The 22322-nt window shown below is 45.2% G+C and overlaps 1 protein-coding gene across 8 annotated transcripts in view; it reads left to right on the top strand.

Moving 5' to 3' along the window:
* LOC119356093 overlaps positions 1-17685 on the top strand; it is a 19032-nt gene extending 1347 nt beyond the window's left edge. Inside the window, exons 1-7 of one of the 8 annotated variants that reach the window (XM_037622996.1) lie at positions 104-357; positions 863-954; positions 3598-3673; positions 7701-7785; positions 15242-15892; positions 16743-17093; positions 17180-17668. In XM_037622996.1, coding sequence (XP_037478893.1) covers positions 15502-15892; positions 16743-17093; positions 17180-17220 — 783 coding nt within the window. In that variant the 5' untranslated portion in view covers positions 104-357; positions 863-954; positions 3598-3673; positions 7701-7785; positions 15242-15501 and the 3' untranslated portion in view covers positions 17221-17668. Of the gene's footprint in view, positions 1-103; positions 358-862; positions 955-3597; positions 3674-6676; positions 7786-9249; positions 14517-15241; positions 15893-16742; positions 17094-17179 lie in introns of those variants that run through there. The other 7 variants (XM_037622994.1, XM_037622998.1, XM_037622995.1 and 4 more) reach the window with 7 other exon arrangements.
* The last annotated feature ends 4637 nt before the right edge of the window (positions 17686-22322 follow it).

Genomic DNA, 22322 nt, shown 5'->3' on the forward strand with positions numbered 1-22322 from the left:
CCAGGGGCCCCCTCTGACCAGGTATGCGTATATACACAGCAAAAGGTCAGATCGCATCGTACGTTGCCATGTTTTCATCGTTGCGATCACACAAAGAAGGTAGCCGACGATCACACAAGCACGTTGTCATGTTTTCATCCTAGCAATCCATCCATCCCTCTAGCTGAGATACTGGGCTTGGCCCAATGCGTGGGCGGCATGACCAATGCTGCCGAGGCCCTAGGTAGCGCACAACGCCCTCTCCTTTTTCCGTCGTGGATGCCCATCGCCCGCCGCCGACGCCAAACTTCAGGACCAAATCCCGGCAAGCCATCGCAGCCGATGCTACGATGGCGGCGAGGGAGGAGGAGCACACAGGTACGCTGGTCTCCTAGCCCGATGGCTTCGCTCTTTGTTGATCGAATCTCAATCTCGTGGGATTGTATGGAGTTTCAGATTTCTCTCCTTCCTTGCTCTCGATGGAAAGAAATAGTCACCACGAGCAGGATTTAACTTTGGAGTTCAGAAATTAGGGTCATTGATGTTACTGTTCGATTTAGAGAAGTTATGAGTAGGGGATGATGTCTACTGATGCAGGATTAACCACTAAGTTACGTCAAATTCTGTATGAGACTTGCATGTTCAATTAACTTGCTTATCAATTTTATGGTTTTGTAGTGATTCTGCAAAATCACTTTTCTCAAAAACATTCAGATAGTTCTCTTTTAGAGAATTTCAACATATATCTCCAGGACAAAAGTTGATTATAGAAAATAATGCCTTTTGGATCTGGAGATGATATCTAGTAATATACTGAATCTTCTGCTCATCAGTCTTCTCATACAGTTTTTGACATTCAACTCATTATCCATGTTATTTCTAGAGCATAGAAGATGGTCCGAATGCTTCAAGAACAATTTCTTTTATCAAGGACATGTATAAGGAGGCACTGGATGTGTGTGAATGATGGCCGAGGTATGCTGCCTTATATCATAGTTATTGTCATACTGTAAGAAGCATGAATATCTTTTAAATAGTTATATAGTGAGTAGAAACGATGTGAGGTTTGTAAATTTCCTAGGGAGCTTAAATAGTTTAGTAACTTTAAAAATTATTGAATGAGATTTATATTGGTACCATAGTAAACATAATTGCACCTAGCAATGTTAGAGGTAAATTTTAAGGTAAAATACAAATTATTTGATTTTGGATGCATTTTACCGTATTTTTTATTTATAATATTGCACATATTCATATATTGAATATTATTATGATGTTTAAATTGAGGGCCCCTGATTCTAGTCTCGCCCCGGGCCCCAGAAAACTCAGGACCGGCCCTGCCTCAACGCGCTGGGAGCTTGGCGATAGCGCATCCTGCAGATTCTGGGAAGATCATTGGCTGCACGGCAACTCTATCTCCGAGATTGCCCCCCTGATACACACGCTGGTTCCAAACCGACGCCGTCGGCAGCGTACGGTGCGTGATGGCCTGCTTCACCGGGCTTGGGTTAGCGACATCCACGGTAGCCTGGGGCCCGAGGCCTTGGTCCAGTACGTTCTTCTGTGGGCTCAGCTTCGCGACTGCCAGCTCTCTATTGGCCCAGACCGCATCACCTGGCGCTGGACCTCCTCTGGCATCTACTCTGCCAAATCTTGCTACAAGGCACTTTTCTCTGGTTCGACCATTGAACCAGCCTGGCGGCTTACTTGCAAGTCGTGGGCTCCTCTCTGCGTCAAGATTTTCCTCTGGCTTGCCTATCAAGGCCGATGTTGGACGGCAGACAGGTTGGCGCGCCGTGGCCTCCCGCATGCCCCTCTCTGCCTGCTATGTGACCAAGAGCCCGAGACCATGCAACATCTACTGGCTGGATGCTCGTTTTCGCGGCAAGTCTGGCATGAGATCCTTTCCTGGTGTCACGCCACTGCCGCCCTCCCTAACCCGGACTGCGAGTTCCGCGAGTGGTTCTCTGCTGCCATTCATGGCTCCCCGACTGCCCTTCGCCGAGGGTTCGCCACCATCATCATCCTTACCACCTGGAGACTCTGGAAGCACCGCAATGACTGTGTGTTCAACGCCGCCAACCCCTCTATCTCCAGACTCTCTGACAGCATCAAGAAGACGCCCGCGCTTGGGTGCGCGCCGGGGCCAAGGGGCTTGGCCAGATTATCGATGAGACGTAGGATGCTATGTTAGGGTCGCGCGGCACCCCCTCTGCTGTGCCTTTGTTTTTCTCATTCACACCATCTCCTTTGCGCATGTGCTCATGAGATCACCCCTGTAACCATCACTCTATTTCCTCCTATCAATACAATGATACGCAAGCCTTTTGCGTATTCACGAAAAAAAAAAGTTTGGCACCAACAAACAGAAACATCACATCATTGAACACAACAGCCCTCCCCAGTAGCTTTGAGCCAAATATCACCTACAAGAGACTGAAAGTAAAACAAAAGAAACATCAGCCAGTTCTATCACGTTGTTGACATTCCTTCATAGATGTCCACCCAGATATTAGGCTTCACCAGAGCACCCCCAACTTCCTAGAGCTGTTCTGAAAATAGTACGAAATCGAACTTCCACCTCCTACATTGCTGCATCAGGGATAAATTTGTAACAACCATGTCATTTCTTATGTTCCAAATGGATCAGAACACAGCAGCGCATCCAGATGAAAACATGTCTGCAGTGTCCTCCACGTTGTTTCAGACAAATATTAGCAAAATCAACTCTATTCCAAAATCTGCCAATCAAAGAAATCTACACGAAAACACCACACTTAGCCATAAATATTACAAGAGAAAATGATGTGATCCACATGTTTCATCTCCCCCAACAAGCTGACCAGCTGCTTGTATATTTCCACATCTACAGATTTTTTTTTTGTTTTCGAATGGGGTATCTTCCGCCACACATCCATTATTTCTGTAATCATGAAGAGCCCCACTGTTAATTATTTTTCTTCCAAGAGACTTTGTGGAAACATTTCCTGATTTTCCAGTTTCCATGTCACAGTATCAGTCTATTCAGTAAAATGTACTCGCAGTTGCTCCACTCAATGCGACTTATGGAGGATTGTCACCAAGACACCATAGGTTCCTTTTGTTATCAAGTTATTTTGTATCCATCTTGATAATCTGAGGTCAATAGTTAGATGCATGTCCAAGCATTGATCACCTTTTCAATGTTCGAGTCTGATGTAAAGCCAGGTTCATGCTGATTTCCTCTATCTCGAATCTGGATAAAGCATTACTGTTATACCAATATGCAGTTGTGATTAATTATTTGTGTACACGAGATCATGCAGAAGATCTACATGTGTTTATGTTTAGAAAAAAAATAAGTTTAGAACCCAAAGGATGCGCATAAATAAACAAATACAAAGCGACCTTACAATCATAGACCGTGACCTCAAGCTACCTGTCTATCTCCTGCTGCCACCCATGCATTATGTGGTTTTCATTCTTGCCAGGTACCTCTTTGTTATCCCTAGGTTAACTCAACTTCAGTTTAAAATGGCTAGCTTTTTTTTACCCTATTTTATAACTGCTTTTGCCCTTCTACTTGGTCCTCCAAATCACATGTTTGCTTATGTCTTCTAGTTTCTGATATTTTTGTAGACAGGTCTGATGAAATTAGCACTGAGGGAGAATCTTATATACTCATGGGCTATTCTAGTGCACAATAATTTTACAGGTAATTATTGTAATCATTTTTATTTATTTATTTCGCTTCTTGGTACGCCTGTACAAACACACACACACATGAGATTTCCTTTCTGCTAGTTCTTGGTAAAAGATATTATTCATGTTCCATGGCTATGTGGGAAAACAATGGATTTCCTTTCTGCTAGTTCTTGGTAAAAGATTGTTCATCTGACATGGTTATGTGTAAAAACAACGGATTTCCCTTATGCTAGTTGCAGTGCTCAAATAGTGTACCTAGAAGAACTCATATAGATTATGAGATGGGTTATTTAAACAACCTAGTACTTTATTCACTGCACAGTTATTGAACTAGACAAATGAGTAAACTGGTTTAGGCTACCGAGTCTAACAGTCCAACCAATGGTCTGTTATTGTAAGTACACATTAGCAAAAGAGCCCGTGTGTTGCAACAGAAGAAAAAACAATACACGCTCTTAACCTAATAACCATGAGTAAGACCTCAATAGGTCCACATCCTTTATTTTAATAGGGCATCACATTTGCGTTCACTTAACCATAACGTGTTTGAATGTGGTCAATCCTAAGGCCTCTCTCTCTCATCAGAATAAGATGAGAAATTTATTGTTTTCCCCTGCGAGATTTTTCAAAGGTGTGCATGTGTGGTTATTGATGTTCTCTTTCATCTCAATCTGGTTTTACTAGGTGTTTATTTGCAAGCTTGCACTAAAATAATATATAAAAATATTTAACAGGTAAAATAACATCGTATTCTAGTCGACGTTTACAGCAAATCATTTAGTTAAAAAATATTTAACAGGTAAAATAACATCATTTAGTTAAAAAATATTTAACAGGTAAAATAACATCGGATGATGTTCATGCAAACACAGCAAATTTCATACAAACCGGCCGTAAACGTTTACATTTTAGATATATTTTTAACTAAATGAAACCGGGCTAAGATAAAACTAGTGTACGACCGGCGCCGACGGATATCCATTCCGACGACATGGATACCCTTGACTAGTCTACTGCCGGCCGCGGCGGATCTTCATTGTCGTCCTATGTCCGGCAGCCATGAGCCCTGGAGGTATATGCTTCAGCGCAAAGGGCGGCTTGCTTCCCCACCGCTCATCGAAGTGGAACTGCCGGCTGATGCTTTAGCCAGAGGGGAAGGGTTCTACACTGCATGGATCAAAGTTGGTTTTAGGTAAGGGGGTGACGGTGGCCTGCCAGAGGGTGAGACCCCGGCTGTGTACGCCGGTATCTCCTCGGCGATGGCCTTCATGGGACCCAAGTGGCGGCAGCCTCCCGTGTTCTACTTCTCGATGATGGCAGCGAGTGTTGTCGTGCTGCCCGCCACCTCGTCGATGTTCATGCAACCTTCTTCTTTTTCTACGGGTAGGGCGCGGTTACGCGCGCGCTAAAGTCGAATGGCACGGTCAAAAGCACGGGAGGGGCGGTACGACACGGCGTCGTTCACGCAGCCACGATGCGTGTGCTGCCGTGCTCCCTCCCGCGTCGGCCTGGAGCAATTTGCCACTCCTCCGCGAGCTGTCTTGGAGCGGCGAGTTGCTAAACCACGTGCTGGCTTGGGGCGACAACTTGCTCCATCGGGCTAGGCGATGAAGGTGGAGCAGTGAGTTGCCTCGCTCATATCCGGCGGGCTAGATTTTATGCCAGACAACTGCTCTTCTTGCTTGTTGCACGCCATTCAAAGGGTCGAGAAATGGTGGAAGGAGGAGATGGGGAGCGGCAGAGTGGTGCGATTCTTGCCCCGGCGTCTTGCCTCTTTGAATAGCGGGCAGATGGGAAGAACTTTGCCTGACATTGTGTTTAATGCCGACCCGCTCATGAACGGACGTGTGGCTGGAGTAAGATTTCTCGGCTTCCACATGGGTTTAATGGAGCCGTTTGAATGCGGCGATGAGGCGTGTTCAGCCGGGTTGCAGCGGGCAGTGCCCTTGACCGGGGTGCCGCTTCAATGGCGGGGCAGTTAGAGGTCGCGTCTGTCCTGAGCCGTCTTCAATGTGGACTGACGGCTCGACATCGACATGAACGCGAGTAGCTAGCGCCGGAGAGGAGTGCACGTTGCTTTTGTGTCAAAACGGTGACCAGAAACAATGCGTAACACAAAATACAACCCTATGATGTGGCTTGTGGGCCTCTGCATACACCAAAAGTCCAAAGCCCACCTTTTGTCAGAAAGTTTACACAGAGACTACGGTTGCATGCAACTCAATATTCTCTATCACATACAAAATGCATATGTTTTCTTTCATTGTGATTATTTTGAATCAGAATTTTGATTTCTAATATTTTTATATATTTGAATTCCCAGCAATAAGATGTTCAAAACAAGATCAATTTGGAACACATTTTCACAAATTTATATTTAATTGCTCCAATCATATTTAGCATCAATAACTGAAATCGTTTTTTAATAGCAAAATGTTTGAAACCACTTTTTTTATACTGAAATAGCTTAATCACTTTTTTTGACATATATAACCTTTTTCTTGAAATGGTGAAATCTTTCTAAAATCAAATTTCAGAACAATAAAAATAGTCAGGATCAATTTTTGAGATACATTTTCACCAATTTTATATTTAGTTTCTTCAATCATATTTAAAATCAACAATTGAAATCATTTTTAACAGTGAAATCTTTGAAATCACTTTTTGGATAATGAAATAGCTTAAATCACTTTTTTTAAATATACAACTGTTTTTTAAAATGGTGAAACCTTTCTTAAATAATCTTTTCAGAATAATGAAAATAGTTAAGATTGATTTTGATGTACATTTTTACCAATTTATACTTAATTGCTTCAATCATATTTAAAAGCAATAATAGTTTTTTTCCAATAATGAAAACTCTGAAATCATTTTTTTGAAATATATGACTTATTTTTTAATGATGCTTTTTTACTAAAATCTCTATGTAGGAATAATGAAAATAGTTCATATCAATTTTGAGTAATGTAGTTTAAATCACCTTTCTGAAATAATAACGAAATAATTTAAACCATTATTATTTTAAATAATGCTAACATTTTCCTGGAATGGTTGAAATCACTATTTTTGAAACATGCCATTTTTTTCTGAAATGGTTGAAATCATTTTTGAAATGTTGAAATCACCTTTTTTGGAATAATGGACTAGTTTAAATCACCTTTTTAGAAACAATGTCATCTTTCTGAAATAGTTGTGGTCAATATTTTTGAAAGAATGAAATGGTTGAAATCACTTTTGGATCCATGATTTAAACAGTTTAAAAATAGTTGAAGAGGGTTGAATAAAAAATACTCCCTCCGTTCCTAAATAGAAGTCTTTTTAGACATTTCAAATGGACTACAACATACGAATGTATGTAGACATATTTTAAAGTGTAGATTCATTTATTTTGCTTTGTATGTAGTCACTTGTTGGAATCTCTAAAAAGACTTATATTTGGGAAGGGAGGGAGTATTTTGAAACCCATCCAATGAAAAGTTGTTAGGAGTGAACAAGGAGACAGAGATTTAGGGTGTATGAAGGGTGCATGAGCCAAGAATTCCCTTCTCGACCCACTTTGGAATGTTTGTTAAAGTGTATGAAGGGTGCATGAGTTCATACTAGTTTAGCACAAATACACTAGAAGTATGCATGAAAAGAGCATGCATGAAGAGGGATGTTGAGTTGAGCATGCATGAAGAGGGAACAACTGTGCTGAGACGAGAACGCAACCAAACACACCCTGAGAGAGGGAGAGGTGAATCCATCACGTGGGTGGGGTCCAAACTCCTCAGCCTGAATACGGAAATGCAGGGATAGAGGAAATAATGAAACAATGAACTACAGCCGATGCATTCGTAGTCGTCCGTGGCATTAGCGCGGAGCATTCTGATAAATACCACTCTGCACTACCATTCCCGTCGACCGTCGTTCTCCTATCTATAGATTCGGGACCTGTGTTTTACAATAGTAGTTCTTGTGAAATTTCTTTTTCACTATGATAGTACGGACTCCTATGTCAAGGAGGACAATCAACACTGACATGATGGTTCGTGTAGTTTGTATTATATTACAGGATTTGATTTTCTTATTCTTAAAGGCTGAAGTTCGAGTTCCCGTCCTGGAAATCCTCTGTTTCATAAGGTAAGGCAGCTAGTTTCAGTCTTTACTGTAAATGCAATCCGATAAGTAGCCCATTGGTTGGAACACATCAGATGATACTTTGAATTTTTATTAGAACAATTATGTGTATCCCTTTTAGAGCATTTCTAGCAGATGCCTCAAAAGTCAATTTTGATGAGAATTTTTGTTTTAAATAATTAAGCATTAGCTGGTAGATACCCTAAACGAGTGCATCAAAATTTTGACTTTTGTCCCTGAAAACCTCGCACCATCTCCGTATTTTTAGTCTAATAGGAGCAAGTCTCAGTAAATATGAGAAGCTGCTATGGCCAAGCGGCCAGCGCAATACCAGATTTGACCACCACTGCCCATAAAAGTCGGCGCAACGCCTCCAAATCCTAGATCAAACCTCCCCAACCTATTTCCATTGTCGCTGCCGCCAATTCGGTTCTCTACCACCCGGATTCGGGCAAACGACGCTGCCACCCTCGAGCATCGCCACATCCCGACCTCGGCGCTGCTTCCGAGCTCCCGTGCCACCTCCCATCATCTTGGTGCCTTCTTCCTGGTTCTCCGCCCCACCATGGTTAAGAAGAAAATCACCACATATAAGCTGCTCATGCTCGCGCGCCGTGCAGCTTGCTACCGAGGAGCGTGTGTACCATGCGCGTAGGGCGGCACACATCGCCACCGCCGAGCCTTTGAGTTCTCCAGACCAGAGCTCGGAGGAGGAGGAAATGGCGGTGGACCTTGACACCGGGTTCGCTGTTGCCGGCTTTGACGTGATTGAGTGGCGGTTAGGGGCGATGACATTCGCCTCCTCCAGATGTTGAGGCACATGCAGAATACGAGCGCGCGCTATCCGAGGAGGTGGAGGAGCCGAGGCAGAGGAGTAGTTCGAGGCTGAGCGCTTCTGTCGCGCGCTTCCTGCTAACCCGGAGATCATGGCCGAGAATCGCATGATCTTCATGTCGTTGGATAGTGCGCGCACGAGTTGAGCGCATTTCTTGCGAGTTCGAGTTTGCGAAGTTGTGCAAGGACATAGGAGGCGAAATGGCCCATGAGGAGATGAAGGATGCCGGCAGGTTAGCCCCTATGTTGTGGACTCGGCCTGCCGCCAACGATGACGAGGCCGATTCCTCTAGCGCAGGGGTGATCAACATATCCTCCAACAAGCGTAGATTTCTCTACTCCTAATGAACGAATTGGTTGAATAGTCCCCCCCACTTTCAACCGGTTTATTTTCAACCGGTTTTTCTTCGTCCCACCTCCCACCAGCCCCTCCCACCGGTTTTTCTTTTTTCTCGTCTGACCGGCAATACCCAACGTATTTATGGTAATCAATCATAATTAATCTACGTATAGTAATAAATCAATCCAGGTATGGTAAGGTCATAACTCAGGAAATTTTGAATATGGCAATTATATGGTAATAAATTTAAATTACCCCAAAGGCTATCAATCCAGATATGGTAAGGCCATAACTCGGGAAATATCGAATATGGTAATAAATTTAAATTACCACCAGGTATGGTAAGGCAACCACCCTTTCTCAACCCTCTCCTCTACCATCCCGTCGCTCTGCATCCCAGTTCCTGCCCTTCTTCGTTGCCGCTGCCGCATGGACCCTTTCGAAATGCTACCAGAGACAGGAAGGTGGAGGATCCGGTGAAGACGACCACTCGAAATATCAACTCGGCGACACGACAGGCTCGCCGCCTCAAACAGAAGGGTAAATGAGCCAATACTCGAAAAGAAATGCGGCAACGGTGTAGGGGGCTGGCGGGGCTTGGGACATGGGGTGTCATCGACGCCCATTCAGACGCCGTCCTGGTCGGACCAATACAAGCCTCCCTACTTCTACGCGGCCGAGCAGTTCGGCGAGCAGTCCCCAGCATCCGCCACCAGGCACGTGCCTTATTGTGTTGACGTCAACGATGTGCCTCTCCTTTTCTTCTAGTGTGTCGCCGCAATTTGTCCGGTCGCGGCCGACAGGCATGGAGCAGCTCGGTACACGACTAGATGATCCACAACGAAGGGGTGGGTGGAGGCTTGTATGAGGACGAGCAGATGGATGACTCGGGGTTGGAGGAGCACGCATAGCAGTCAGAAGTGTACACATAGTCAGGCATGTACACCTAGTCGGGCACGTATATTGGCCAGACGTATTCATACAACGACAAGCAGAGCAGGACGGTGACGGTGGACTTTGATCCGGACGAATTTGCGGCCAATCCAAAGAAAAAGGGTAGAGAAGAAAGCTTCAACATGCAGGGGGGCGAGTTATTGGGCGATGCATGGTTGGCCACTAGCATCGATCTGATCCAGGGCACATAGCAAAAAGGTGCAACATTTTGGGCCAACATTCATGTTTGATTCCATGAGCACAAGCATTTCAATCCCTACTTCCACAAACACATCAACAACCGTGGGAGGAAGTCACTCAACTATCGATGGTACTCCATCTAAGAGGTCGTGTCCAAGTATTGTGGCATTTGAAACAACTAATCGTTCGATGGCCAAGTGGTGCGCAAATCACCGAGCAAGTAAGTTGTTTATGTGTTAGTCATTTTGACCGGATATGCAACTTGTGGGTCAGATATGCTCTATGTGTTGGTCATTTGGCTGGATATGCAACTTGTTGGCCGGGTATGCAACTTGATGACAATGTTGTTTCTTTCTAGCCTTCTCGTGCATGCAACTTGTTATTGAAGGTGGAGAAGAGAAACTTCGGCCTTATGCATTGTTGGTTGAAGTTGAGTGGAGTATATTCATTGCCAACACCGTCAAGACCGTCGGCGACGGCTCCGAGGAAAAGCTGGGTTTTCCAACCGACCCAACAAAAGAGCCACCCAAGAAGATTAGAAGAGGGTTTCGGGGAAAGAACTAGAGGGAGGAGAAGAGAGAAGGGGTGGCGGCCAAGATGATGGAGAGGTTTGAGGACATCTTGATGAAGAAGGAGGAGGCATGTGTCAAGCACTATGACGTCAAGGAGGAAAAAAAGGCCGAGAGGTTTAACATGTTCATGACGGCGACCAAGAAGAATCTCAAACTCGAAGAGAAGACCATACTCGAAGAGAAGAAGGTTGAGATCGCGACTGCTTTGGAGGATTCGAAGAGGTTGACCTTGAAGATGGACGACTTGAATGAAGATGCAAGGATGATCATGCAAGCCGTACATGTTAGGATGTTGAAGTGCTTCGCAACCGAGCTTGAGACGTCAGAGAAGGAGGCGACTAGTGAGGAGGAGCCGACGACAGAGTGAGCCTGGAGTCTTAGATAGCTAGTCCGGCAGGGCAAAAAAATCCTTTTAGCACGGACTGCCGGGCTGAGATACTTTTGTGTCTGTCAAAGCTATGGACGCCGATCTCTTTTTTTGTGATTGGCCGTTGTACATTTGAATGTTAAATTAGCCGGATCTAGACAGACATGTAGGGGATGCGGTGCGGTTGGATGACCAGCTCTCTTAGGGAAACACCAACGCACGACCCCAAACGGACCTTCGTTTTGTTTGGATTTCATCCATTTGGGGCGGCAAAACGGACGCCCGTGTCTGTTTTTGCCCATTCGCCGGACGTTGTCCCTAACGCGCGGCCGCATTGCATCTTGTCCTCATCGCATACGAACATTTTAAAAATGAAAAACAGGCCGCAAATGTTAAAACACACACATAAAACATAATTAAATGTTAACTTTATGTTCAAACTAGTCCCGGGCGCACATTTAAACATAACTTAAACTTAACAATTTAAGAAAAAGATAGATAGACGTCGCCGACGTGGTCGTCTTGGATGCCCCTGTCCTCGTCTTTGATCCCGATGTCATCTTCACACGTCGCCATCATCGTCGTTGTCCATGGTGAAGTCGACATATGGTGGAGGCTGCCAAAGGTGGGCCGATGGCCCGTGCTAGGGCGGACGCGCCTGCACCACCTCCTCCCATGGCTCTAGCTCCTTCTCTGGTGACCGTGGCGACATGGCTGACCATTGCCTGACACCCACCGCGTCGGCCTTCTCTGGCGTCGTGGACGACGAACTCCACTGTTGGCCCACCAAGCATCGGTTCCACGCGGCGATGGGCGGCTCCTACACCACCTCCTCCTGAACCTGTTCCCTGACGGCCATGTCCATCTATGGGATGGCGAAGTCATCGGCTGTAGAGAGGGCCACCTGGGTTTCGAGGCCCTCCCATTGGCGGTCGTCATAGGTGTTAATGGAGTCTTTCATGACCTGCCTCATGAGCTCGACTCCTCCTCGGTCATGGGATGTGGTGGTGGCGGGGACGGCGTTGGCGTGAGGCCACGCACATGCGTACACCCAGGCGTTTGGGGCAGACTCTGAGCACGAGTAGGACGCGGTCGCCACAAGCTCGGAGGACGACCGACAAAAAAGGATTGTTGCCGCAGGTCGTGCTCGTCACAGAGCCACGTATCCCACATCGGCGAATCTACTGCGTATCCGCGGTCGTAGAGCAGATCCGGTGGCAGGCGGGCGTGGTGACGGCTGATCTCCTCACGGCGGACGCGGCCGCTCACTGGCACCGGTGGGATTGACACCCGATCTGCGGAGAGATGTCAATTGTTGGGGAGGTGGGGATCTCCCCGCGGGAGTGGCGTTGCCGTCTTCCAATAGCGTCGGCAGATGTCGGTGCCGACGTAGGGTCGTCTGCGCTACGGGGCGGCCGACGGCGCTATGGAAAAAGCGGGTGGTGAGGGCGACGCAGACTTTGTGGAGTGGCGGCGACCGGTGGAGGAGTCAGCCTCATGGTCGTGCTTCCCCTTGCTGGTCCAATGCCAGCCCATGGCGCCGGCGAGGAGGTGGATGAGAGGGATACGTCGGCGGCTAGGGTTTGTTGACTCCTGTCGGGGCTCGAGGAGGCAGTCGGGCTCGAAAATGGAAGATGTGGACTTGCCGGTCCACGATTTCCACATTAAGAAGGACGATGACCGTGCAGTTGGGTGGCTGACAGTTGTGGCCCGCCGCGCGTGCGCAATTATTTTGGGTGGTGGAGGTAGGTGGACAGCCGCCACGCGTCCTCGAGGTGGACGAGAAGCAAACACGTGCCCGTCCGTTCGCTGTCTGTCTAGACGCAAACCAGAAGCAAATTTGCTCTGGAAATGGGACGGCCCGGACGTGAAACATACAATATTTACGGATGCGGCCGCGCGTTGGACCGCGACGTCTGTCGTCTGAGACCAAACAGACACACATGGATCAGATGGGGGCGTTTAGAGCAACTTCAACGCACCGATCCAAACGGACGCACGCTTTATCTGTCTTTTGTCTGTTTGGGTTGGCCGCCCGCTCGACGTCCGCCCTCTTTTGATTTGGGTTGGCTGTGCACCCAACGCGCGCGACCCATTTCATGTCAACGCATAAATTTTAAAAGGCCCGCGACCATAGCTCATGCTATGCCATCGCCCAAAGTTCATGCCGACGCCATGCCAGCGGCCTTCATACAATGCCAGCCTCCAAAAAAAAATCCACCACACAGTTTATGTTGGCGTACTTGCCAGCGGCCGGCACACATGCCAGCACACAAAAGGGGCGGGAATTCGACCACGCCATCTCAGCCGTGGTCATGCCAGCACACTTGCCGGCATAAAAAAAGGATGGCGTTTTCCGCCATAGATCATGAATTTGAGCATGACGGCCTGCATCTTCTCAAACTATGGCCTCCCTTCCGTCCGCCGCGTGCCTCCTGTCCTTCCGTTTTGTTGGCTGCACGACCCTCTCCTCGGGCGTCAGCTTCTTCTTCTTGGGCGGCGCCGCGGTCTTGCAGGGCGCGCGGTGATTTCCTTTCGCGGAGGCGACAGAGGCGAGGTCGGACGAGGCGAGGCCGGCAGCGGCATCGAGGGTCGAGGCATCGTCGACCATGGCTGGGAGCGCGAGCGGGCGGGAGAGTTTTGAGAAAGTGGAGGAAAATGGTGGTTGCTGTGCCATCGACTGGCGGGCCAGGGCGAGGAGTAGGCGCGCGTCGCGCGCGTCCGTTTCGTGTCCGCATCGATGCAAATATGACTCAAATTTGGGTCGGGAATGGTTCGGCAGGCGGACGAAAAGCGAACGCGTCCGTTTGGGTTGGCGTGTCGGGTCGACTTTTCTGTCCGTAGCGATCCAAACAGACGCGCGCGAACGAAATGGGTCGGCGCGTTGAAATTGCTCCAGATCCAAAACGCGGCTCTCTCTTAGTTGTTGCCCTTATTCATGTCAGGTCAGTCCGCTCACTATGCAAGAGGATGTTACACAATTACACTGAAATCTGATTTCTTCTTTTTCTATCTGCGCAAGCATTTTTAGTAAGTTGGTACCTCTGGTTTGAATAGTGCGTAGTTTTTTTTTTTTGCGAGGTTTAAGAGTATATTCTACCAGTACATTAAGTGACTTTCCTTTGAAATTGAGCCAGTAAGTAGAAATCGAAAGTAAACTAAAAAATGATGCGCATCTTCATTATTTGCGACAGGCATTCTAGAAGATGCTCGATTTCGTCCGAATAATTATGTGGAAAATAAATAAGTAAAGCACCGCCCCCAGTAAATGCCCCCAATCCCACCCCCACCCCCTCTCGGCTTGGGGCTTCTCACTTCACCACCGCTCGCGTCGTCCCCCGCTGGCGATTTCGTCTGCCCGTTGCCCCCTCCGAGTTCGTCGCCGTCGCCGTCGCCCCCTGCTGGCGAGTTAGTCGCCGTCGCCACCTCCAAACTTGTCTCCATCGCCGTCGCTCCTTCAGCGCGCCTGCCGCTGCCACTTGATCTGGTAATCCCCGGGAAACCCTAGCCAGTTTGTGCTACGAGTTGCTCAATCGTGTATGCTTTTACTGGGATTATACTCTGATTAAGCTGTGTTACTCAAATCATCTGGTCCGATATCCAATATCTTTGGATGTTTTTGCTTCTGTACGGCAGTGGATTGATAGTGTAGAAGGTGAATGGATCTTCTATTGAATCACCCGTGTAGCTAGTATTCACGGGAGTGGATCTATATGCTAAAACAGACCTGTTTTGTCCTAAAAACTAGGTGACCTTTAGAAACTTGTTGGTTCTTTCCCTCTTTGCAATGGGTTTATGTTTTAAGACAGTGGATAGATGTATAAATTACTCAGCGTGTTTCTCCAAAAAAGCTTGTTATCTTATATTTTGTTGCGTTGTGAGAACAATGCAATACAGAACTTTTTGTTCAATTCATGTCTGTTTCTATATGTACAAAATGTACTGCAAATGTTGTGTTCCAGACCCTTTTCTAATTTTTCGATCCGATGCTGCCGTGCTCTGCATCATGTCATGTTATGTGCTATCCGTAAGACAGCATGTCAGAGATGTGTGAGTGTTCATGTGCAGGCATATACTGGAGTTCATACTATACAAATTATGCATGTTGCGTGTATGTTCAGACTTGAGGTTGACCCTGTTATGCTGCCCCACTAGTAGTTTCTCTAAAATGGCAACATCAAGTATATATTAATGCAGTGTTTATAATTGTAGGCTATGGAGCATCTTCAGGACATGGCTTCTGTCATGTATGATGATATACCACCAGATGCTTTAATGCCAAAGTCCCACTACATGTTTTTAAGTACCCTGACAACGAGGTTATCCCGTTCTCATGGAGCGTGAGAACTCAGGAAGGAGGCTCTACTAAATGGATCAGGGCTTCAAAATTTGACCCTTTTGTCGCTAGTTGCAGAACTTATGGACGGACAGAAGCTGCCCCTATATTGCCTTCTTCTCTTCATGTCACGGTGATGGTGTATATGCCTCTTCATGATGCCTATCAACTGCATGGGCTTATGCAGGATTCAGATATATTACCTGTTGGGAAGTTGACGGTTGATGCTCAACCTCAAGTCGAACCATATGTACTGCCAATGGAAGTGGAGATGCAATGCCCTGATGAGAAGGTGGGATACATTCAACCTAATGCTGAGCATGATCTGAGTATCGGTTTCACAGTTGTCAACTATAACCTTCTCTGGTCCAAGGCAAATCAATACTTACAGAGGTTCATCAATGACATTGATATATGCACCGATGTACTTGCTGGTAGACCATCACCAGATCTTGAAAGTTTGGAGGCTGCTTTGGATGATGCTAAAAAGATGCTTATCTTTATCATGTACAATAGGAACATTCCAGGTATGTAAGGAGTAACTCAAGTCACGTCTTGTTGTCTATAACCTGATGCATAATGTTCAGCTAAATGTCAACAGCAAAATGAAGTTCCGTTGCCATTTTATGTATAGTGCGACCCTCCAGATATGTGTCATTTAGTTACTTTGATGCTTACAATTGCATTATGTGAATAACTAAGCATGATAAATTGCAGTTCAGATCATGGTAGAGTTACAACCCATTGTGAAGGAAAACATTGCATAAGATCCAAAAAATTGTTCTTTCTTTATGACACGCCATTGCAGCCATGCTTCATTTTTTCAAACTTCATCGGAACTTTCTATCAGTCAATGTATAACATTAAACTCATCTAGTTACTGTCATGCGTCTCTAGCATTCAACTTAAAGCATCTATCATTGTTCATATGCTCATTTGAATGTTAATCCAACATAGGGTTTCTTTCAGTAATGCATTTCTCAAGTTGTATGGATGTTAGATTTATTTTAGAGAAGACGCCAGAAACTGATGGGTGATTTGGTACTGCTTCATGTGATAACCTGCTCCTGTATCACTGTATGGGGTGCCCATTAGTAAACTAGTATTTATAGTATGTGCACTATGATGAAATGGTTTCATGTCAAATTGACAAGCATTGAGCTTCGTCTTTATCTGGTTGCGCTGACTGCATTTATTTCGCATAGTTTTTCTTTGAATTGCATGCTTGTTTGCTGTCAAAATCTAACTAACATGAGAAATGCATCTACAGTCTCTTGAATGTCAAGCCCACTGCTGTTGAGTTTTATGCTATCTTATTCAAAACATGATATAATGTCTTATTCAACACATGATAAGCTTGCTGTTTGTTTATTGTAGAGGCACACAACGTCTTACTGGAAATGTTTCCTGAAGTACACAATACTGTTCACTTGGACTGTCAACATTGCCAACACCCAGATGCTGCTGTTGTGCATGAAGATTCCCCTGAGACTGTTGCGAGGCTGAATGAAGCACTTGAAAATCTCGGATATCAAGATTATGATCTCCATCACTCTGTCGAAGCTGCACAGTATAATCTGATGGCTGTTAAGGGTAGACTGGAATATGGCAAACACTACCAAAGTGCGTCAGTTGCTTTTGCACTTGCAAGGAAAGAGTTTAGTGATGCTCTGAAGCCCATCATCCACAATATGACAATGGCCGTGAAGAAGCTGACGTTAATGGGAGGTTAGTCATATAGTCTGATCTAATGTTTTTTTTACTCTTATGGTCTTTATATTCTCATTTAACTCTATGATTTCTGTTAATTTCAGTCCCAAGTGATGGTGAAGATGGGCTTTTCGAACTGAACTGAGCCTAGTGTCAAGCAAACATGAGTAGATGACCACTGAAGGAGGTGTATCTGAATGGGTTGTGTCCCATTTCATATTGTCTGCAGTTTTGTTCTCATTTTAAATCAGTAATAACAGAGTTGGCAGCCATAAGAGAATTGAATCACAATGTACTTCCTCTATCAAAATATAAGATGTTTTTTGACTGTAAAAAAACGTCTTATATTTTGATATGCAGGTTGTAGTTCCGGAACAAATACAAGGGCCTCTTGATACATGTGCTGGTAGTAATTTTGCAGTTCCTTATCATGTTCGTAGGGAGTTCTTAATGCAAACGGAAGTGTATGGTAGTCGTTTCACAGTTCTAGCATGCTTTAGGAAGCAAAATAGTTCTTACTGCAGTTCTCATCAAACTTAAAATTTCATGTACTTTCATATCATATTATGTATGAGACTAGTAAGTGGTAAGAATCATTTTTTTTCCTTTTTTTTCAATTTGTGTGTTGATATTTAGCGGCAGCAAGCTATTTATATAGTGAGTATAGTTCTTGCCATTGCTGTGCTTGGGTTTATCCTATTCTGCGTACTGCTCCTAGCGGAATAGTGCCTGAATTGCACACCCCTCCAGTGACATGGGCTGCTGGGCCGGTACATTGTTGCCGATTTTGCATTTTGTATTTTTGAATTTCTTTTGCTCCATTGTTTTTTTATGTTTCTTTTGTGTTTTCCTCTATTTCTCAACTTAATTTATAATTATCTTCTAAACTTTGTGAACAAGTTTTTGGAATCATAATTATTTTAAAATTAAATGAATATTTCCTTTTTTGAACATTTTAGAATACTGAAGATCATTATTTAAATTTGTGAACACTTTTGATTTCATGATCATTTTTTAAGTCAGTAAGAAACCGGCTTTTCTGAATGAGTAGTTTATTTTTTTAACCGTTTTTTCCCCAGTTGCATAGAGCGAATACCCCTCATCTGGGGTGTCTTTCTCCACTGGTTACCTGAATGGGTTTTCTTTCTTTTTGTTTTTCATTTATGTTGGTTTCTTTATTTTTACTAGTAAATGTGTCCATGCATTGCGCCGGGAAAAATAAATGATCACATGCTTAAGCGACCAATTTGTGTTGCCACTTTTCCTGTTTGCCATCGTCGCTGATGATGGGATGATTTTGTTGGTGCCCGCAGTCACAAATGAGATATACTCCCTTCGTCCGAAAAAACTTGTCCCAAACTTGTATTTCAAAAGGTCTTTTACATTTGTGTCCCTAACTTGAACCCACTACTCACATTTATCCCTAATTTCGAAGTCTGCTCAAATTTACCCCTCTGCCGTTAAGTGACTTTACAGAAATGCCTTTCCGTTTTGTTTCTGTCTGGTCAAAGGGGTTTGACCGTCCACGGGGCGTTTGTTGGACATTTTGCCCTTGCCTCCATGTGCCACTTACATGTGGGACCCAATCAAAAATAAATAAAAAGGAAAAGGAAAAACTCTCCCTCTCACCCTCTCTCTCACACACTTACATGTGGGCCCCAAACAAAATAGATAAATAAAAAACCCCTTCCACCTCTCTCCCCTACCTCACGACTTCTCTGTCTCACCTCCGGCGAGCGCCGACAGGCCGGATTGTGCGTCGTCGGCACCAGCTCCCCACGCGCCGCAGCCCTCCCTCCATTCCATTCTCCCTCTCCCTCCCTTCCTCTCCCTCCCTCTCCCGTGACTGTGCCCTGGACTAGCGACGTGCTCTAGTGACCAAAGCCACGGTGACGATGGACGAAATCGCAACTCCGGCGACCAACTTGTTGATGAAGAGTATAGTTCGGACGAGTGCACTAGGGCGCGTCCAGTGGTACCAACAGAGTGTGAAGGGGTGGTCGGAGTCGACCGCAGCGACGAGCTAGGCGGCGGCCGACGGCGGCGCTCGACGAACTCGAGAAGGCGGCCATGGATTCAGTGGTTTAGGGGGCTGGGCGACATCTTAGGGGCACCACGAACACGACCGAGACATTGATTTGTGGTTTAGCAGCACAGGGGCGACGAATCGACGATGGCGCTCCGGCGGTCGCAGACGAGAAAGACGGTCGATCCGGTCATGTTTGCAAGGTCCTGCTCGAGCTGCTCCTAGGAGTAGACAGACGTCGAGGCGTGCACGTCTCCTGGATAGCTTTTCAGCCGTCTGTGAGGACAATGGCCGCGACAATGGCGAAGGTCACGACGACGGCCGTCCTGGGATGCGGCTGAGGGGAGGAGAGCAAGCGGGGGAAGGGAGGGAAAGTTAGCTAGGGTTGTCCAAGGGCCTGCCGGCATCGCTAAGTAGCCCTACTCGAGCTACTACGGCGGCAACTGTCGAACAACGGGCGACGGTGGAGCGCGCCGGCGCGTGCAGTCGATGAGCTGACGAAGACGACGACTGGGGGAGATGGGTGGGCCTGGCGATATGCACATGGGCCGAAAGTGCACATTGCACTTGTGCCAAAAGGTAAGCACTCTCTTTCTTCTCTTTAATTTCTGTTTTATTTTTTTTAGGGGTAAAAATGTCCAACAAACGCCCCATAGACGGTTAAGCCCCTTTGACTGGACGGAAACGGAACGGAAGGGCATTTTTGTAGGGTCACTTAACGGCAGAGGGGCAAATTTAAGCAGACTTTGAAATTAGGGGCATATCTGAGTAGGTGGTTCGACTTAAGGACAGAAATGCAAATGGCCCTTTCAAATGAATGTACCTAGCACTAATTTGATGCTAGATACATCCATATAAGGGACAAGTTTTTCTGGACGGAGGGAGTACAACGCCTCATACGTCATTGTAGATAGGTCACCACATCCAAGATACATCGTAACAAACAATGTTGACCCCTTGATGTTTCATTAAATTTTTCATTGCACAAATGTCGTTTTAGTTATAACTTACTCCCTTTGTTTCTAAATATAAGCCTTTCTTGAGATTCCACTATAGGGACTACATTCAAATGTATATAGACGTCTTTTAGAGTATAGGTTCACTCATTTTGCTCCGTATTTAGTCTATACTGAAATCTCTAAAAAGACTTGTACTCCCTCCGTTCTTAAATATTTGTCTTTCTAAAAATTTCAACAAGTGACTACATATGGAGCAAAATGAGTGAATCTACACTCTAAAATATGTCTATATACATCCATATATGATAGTCCATTTGAAATCTCTAAAAAGACAAATATTTAGGAACGGAGGGAGTATTTAGGAACGGAGGGAATACATAGTATGCAGACTAATAACATAAGAGCAAGTACAATAGCAGACTTATAGCCCGCTTACATGGCAATTTTGTCTATGTGAAGGAGAGAGACATGAAAAAATACAGGGAGTCACTACAAAAAATATGTCAATTTGTGACCTTGACTATTGGTCACTGAAAGGTCATTGTTTTTCATTTACGACCTTTTTTTGACCAAAAACAGAAGGTCAAAAGCTGGCGGTCGTAAACTGAAATTAACGACCTTCTCTGTGAGAAGGTCGTGGGCGTTTACGACCAAAATATGCCTACTGTCTTGTTTTGGTCACTAGCAGCCTCCCCAGGCCACGTAGGCATCCGACGTGGCACAAGAATCAGCCCGGTCCAATTCGGTTTTCTACATGGGCCTAGCCCAACAATTCGGCCTTTTTAATGTATTTTTTTTGTTAATTTTCGCTAGCTACATGGGCTTGGGCCATTAATTCAGCCTTTTTTCCTAAGATGCAGCCTTTTACAGTCTACTGATTTTTTATTTTCGTCTTTTTTTTGCCATTGGTCCCATCAATCAGATTGATCCCACTTGTCATGCTTATCACAAAATTGATCCCACACATCAAAAAATTCAAAATCTGTCAAACAACCATCATAACTTGTCAGGTTTCCATTTGACGGGTATTCAAATCACATACACAATCATTATTTCAAACAATCCAAATAGCAAATGAAATTCATCCAAAACAACACGACATTAGTCTATTACAAACGTTACAGTATACTACAGCCCAGATAAGCCTACTACTGCCTACATTTACAACACATAATATGCTAGTCTTTGTTGATATGCTTCACAACTGTGAACTTGGATTCTTGTTCCTAGAGCTCCAACTTCTGAAGACTGAAGGCCAGCATCTGCAAATAATAAATTATGATAAGTTAGAAACATAATCAAGTGAATCCTGACTCAAGAAACATAACCAAATTTCCTGATGTGTGTGTCGCGTTATACATGCATCAAGAAGATCGTATATATACACAGATTTAACGCCTAAAGCACATCAGGCTTGGAGCTTACATATATATACACGATTACTAGTTGGAACTAGTGAACAAAGGTTGTGAATGATTTTCATGAGTATGTACAGTCATGGTTCTAGACATGAAAATGTTTATGTACATTCATGAAAGTTTTGCACATGACATGAGCAAGTCTGCATTCCCTAATTAGATTACATGTTCTGACTTATGAGCACAAGAGGAATACATAGACACTGGAATATCCTCATGCTTAAACTAGAAAGAGAACAAAAGAAAAACTGAACCTATCTATGCAACAGAGAGAGATAGCAGGGCAGGAGGACCTATGGACCAACTTGTCCTTCACCAGATCGTTCAAGGGGAGAAAAACAATAGCAGATCAGCTTGCCTGTTCCCGTTCACACAACTAGACCAGAGCAGCCATATCGGAACATAATTATATGGTGAATAGTTTGATACTATCAGCTATGCAGTTATATGGCTCAGGAACATCTACTCAACAAACAAAGAGTGCTACTACTCTGGCACATAGAGATGATGCATCGGCAAAATATTTCAAAACTGGATAACTGAGATGATTTACTGAATGAAATCTTGTGGAGATACTTACACCACATACCTAGCGTACCATTGCACTTACACCATATAACGAGCGAGGGGTTGGGTCGGGGCACTGACCTAGAGTCGCCGGTGCGGGAGCTCACCTTGGCCTTCATCCTGCCGCCGAACGCCAACCTGATCATAGCCCGCAGAAGCCAAAATCATGGACTGGCCGGGAACCGCGCGGTACCTTGGGATCGGAGCGAGGGCGAGGGGTGGGCTGGGACTTGGATGCTGAGCTACCTGCACATGGCATATTGTGTTAATGCTTACA

This window comes from Triticum dicoccoides, chromosome 2A (genome assembly GCF_002162155.2).
Source record: "Triticum dicoccoides isolate Atlit2015 ecotype Zavitan chromosome 2A, WEW_v2.0, whole genome shotgun sequence".
Classification (NCBI taxonomy): Eukaryota; Viridiplantae; Streptophyta; class Magnoliopsida; order Poales; family Poaceae; genus Triticum; species Triticum dicoccoides.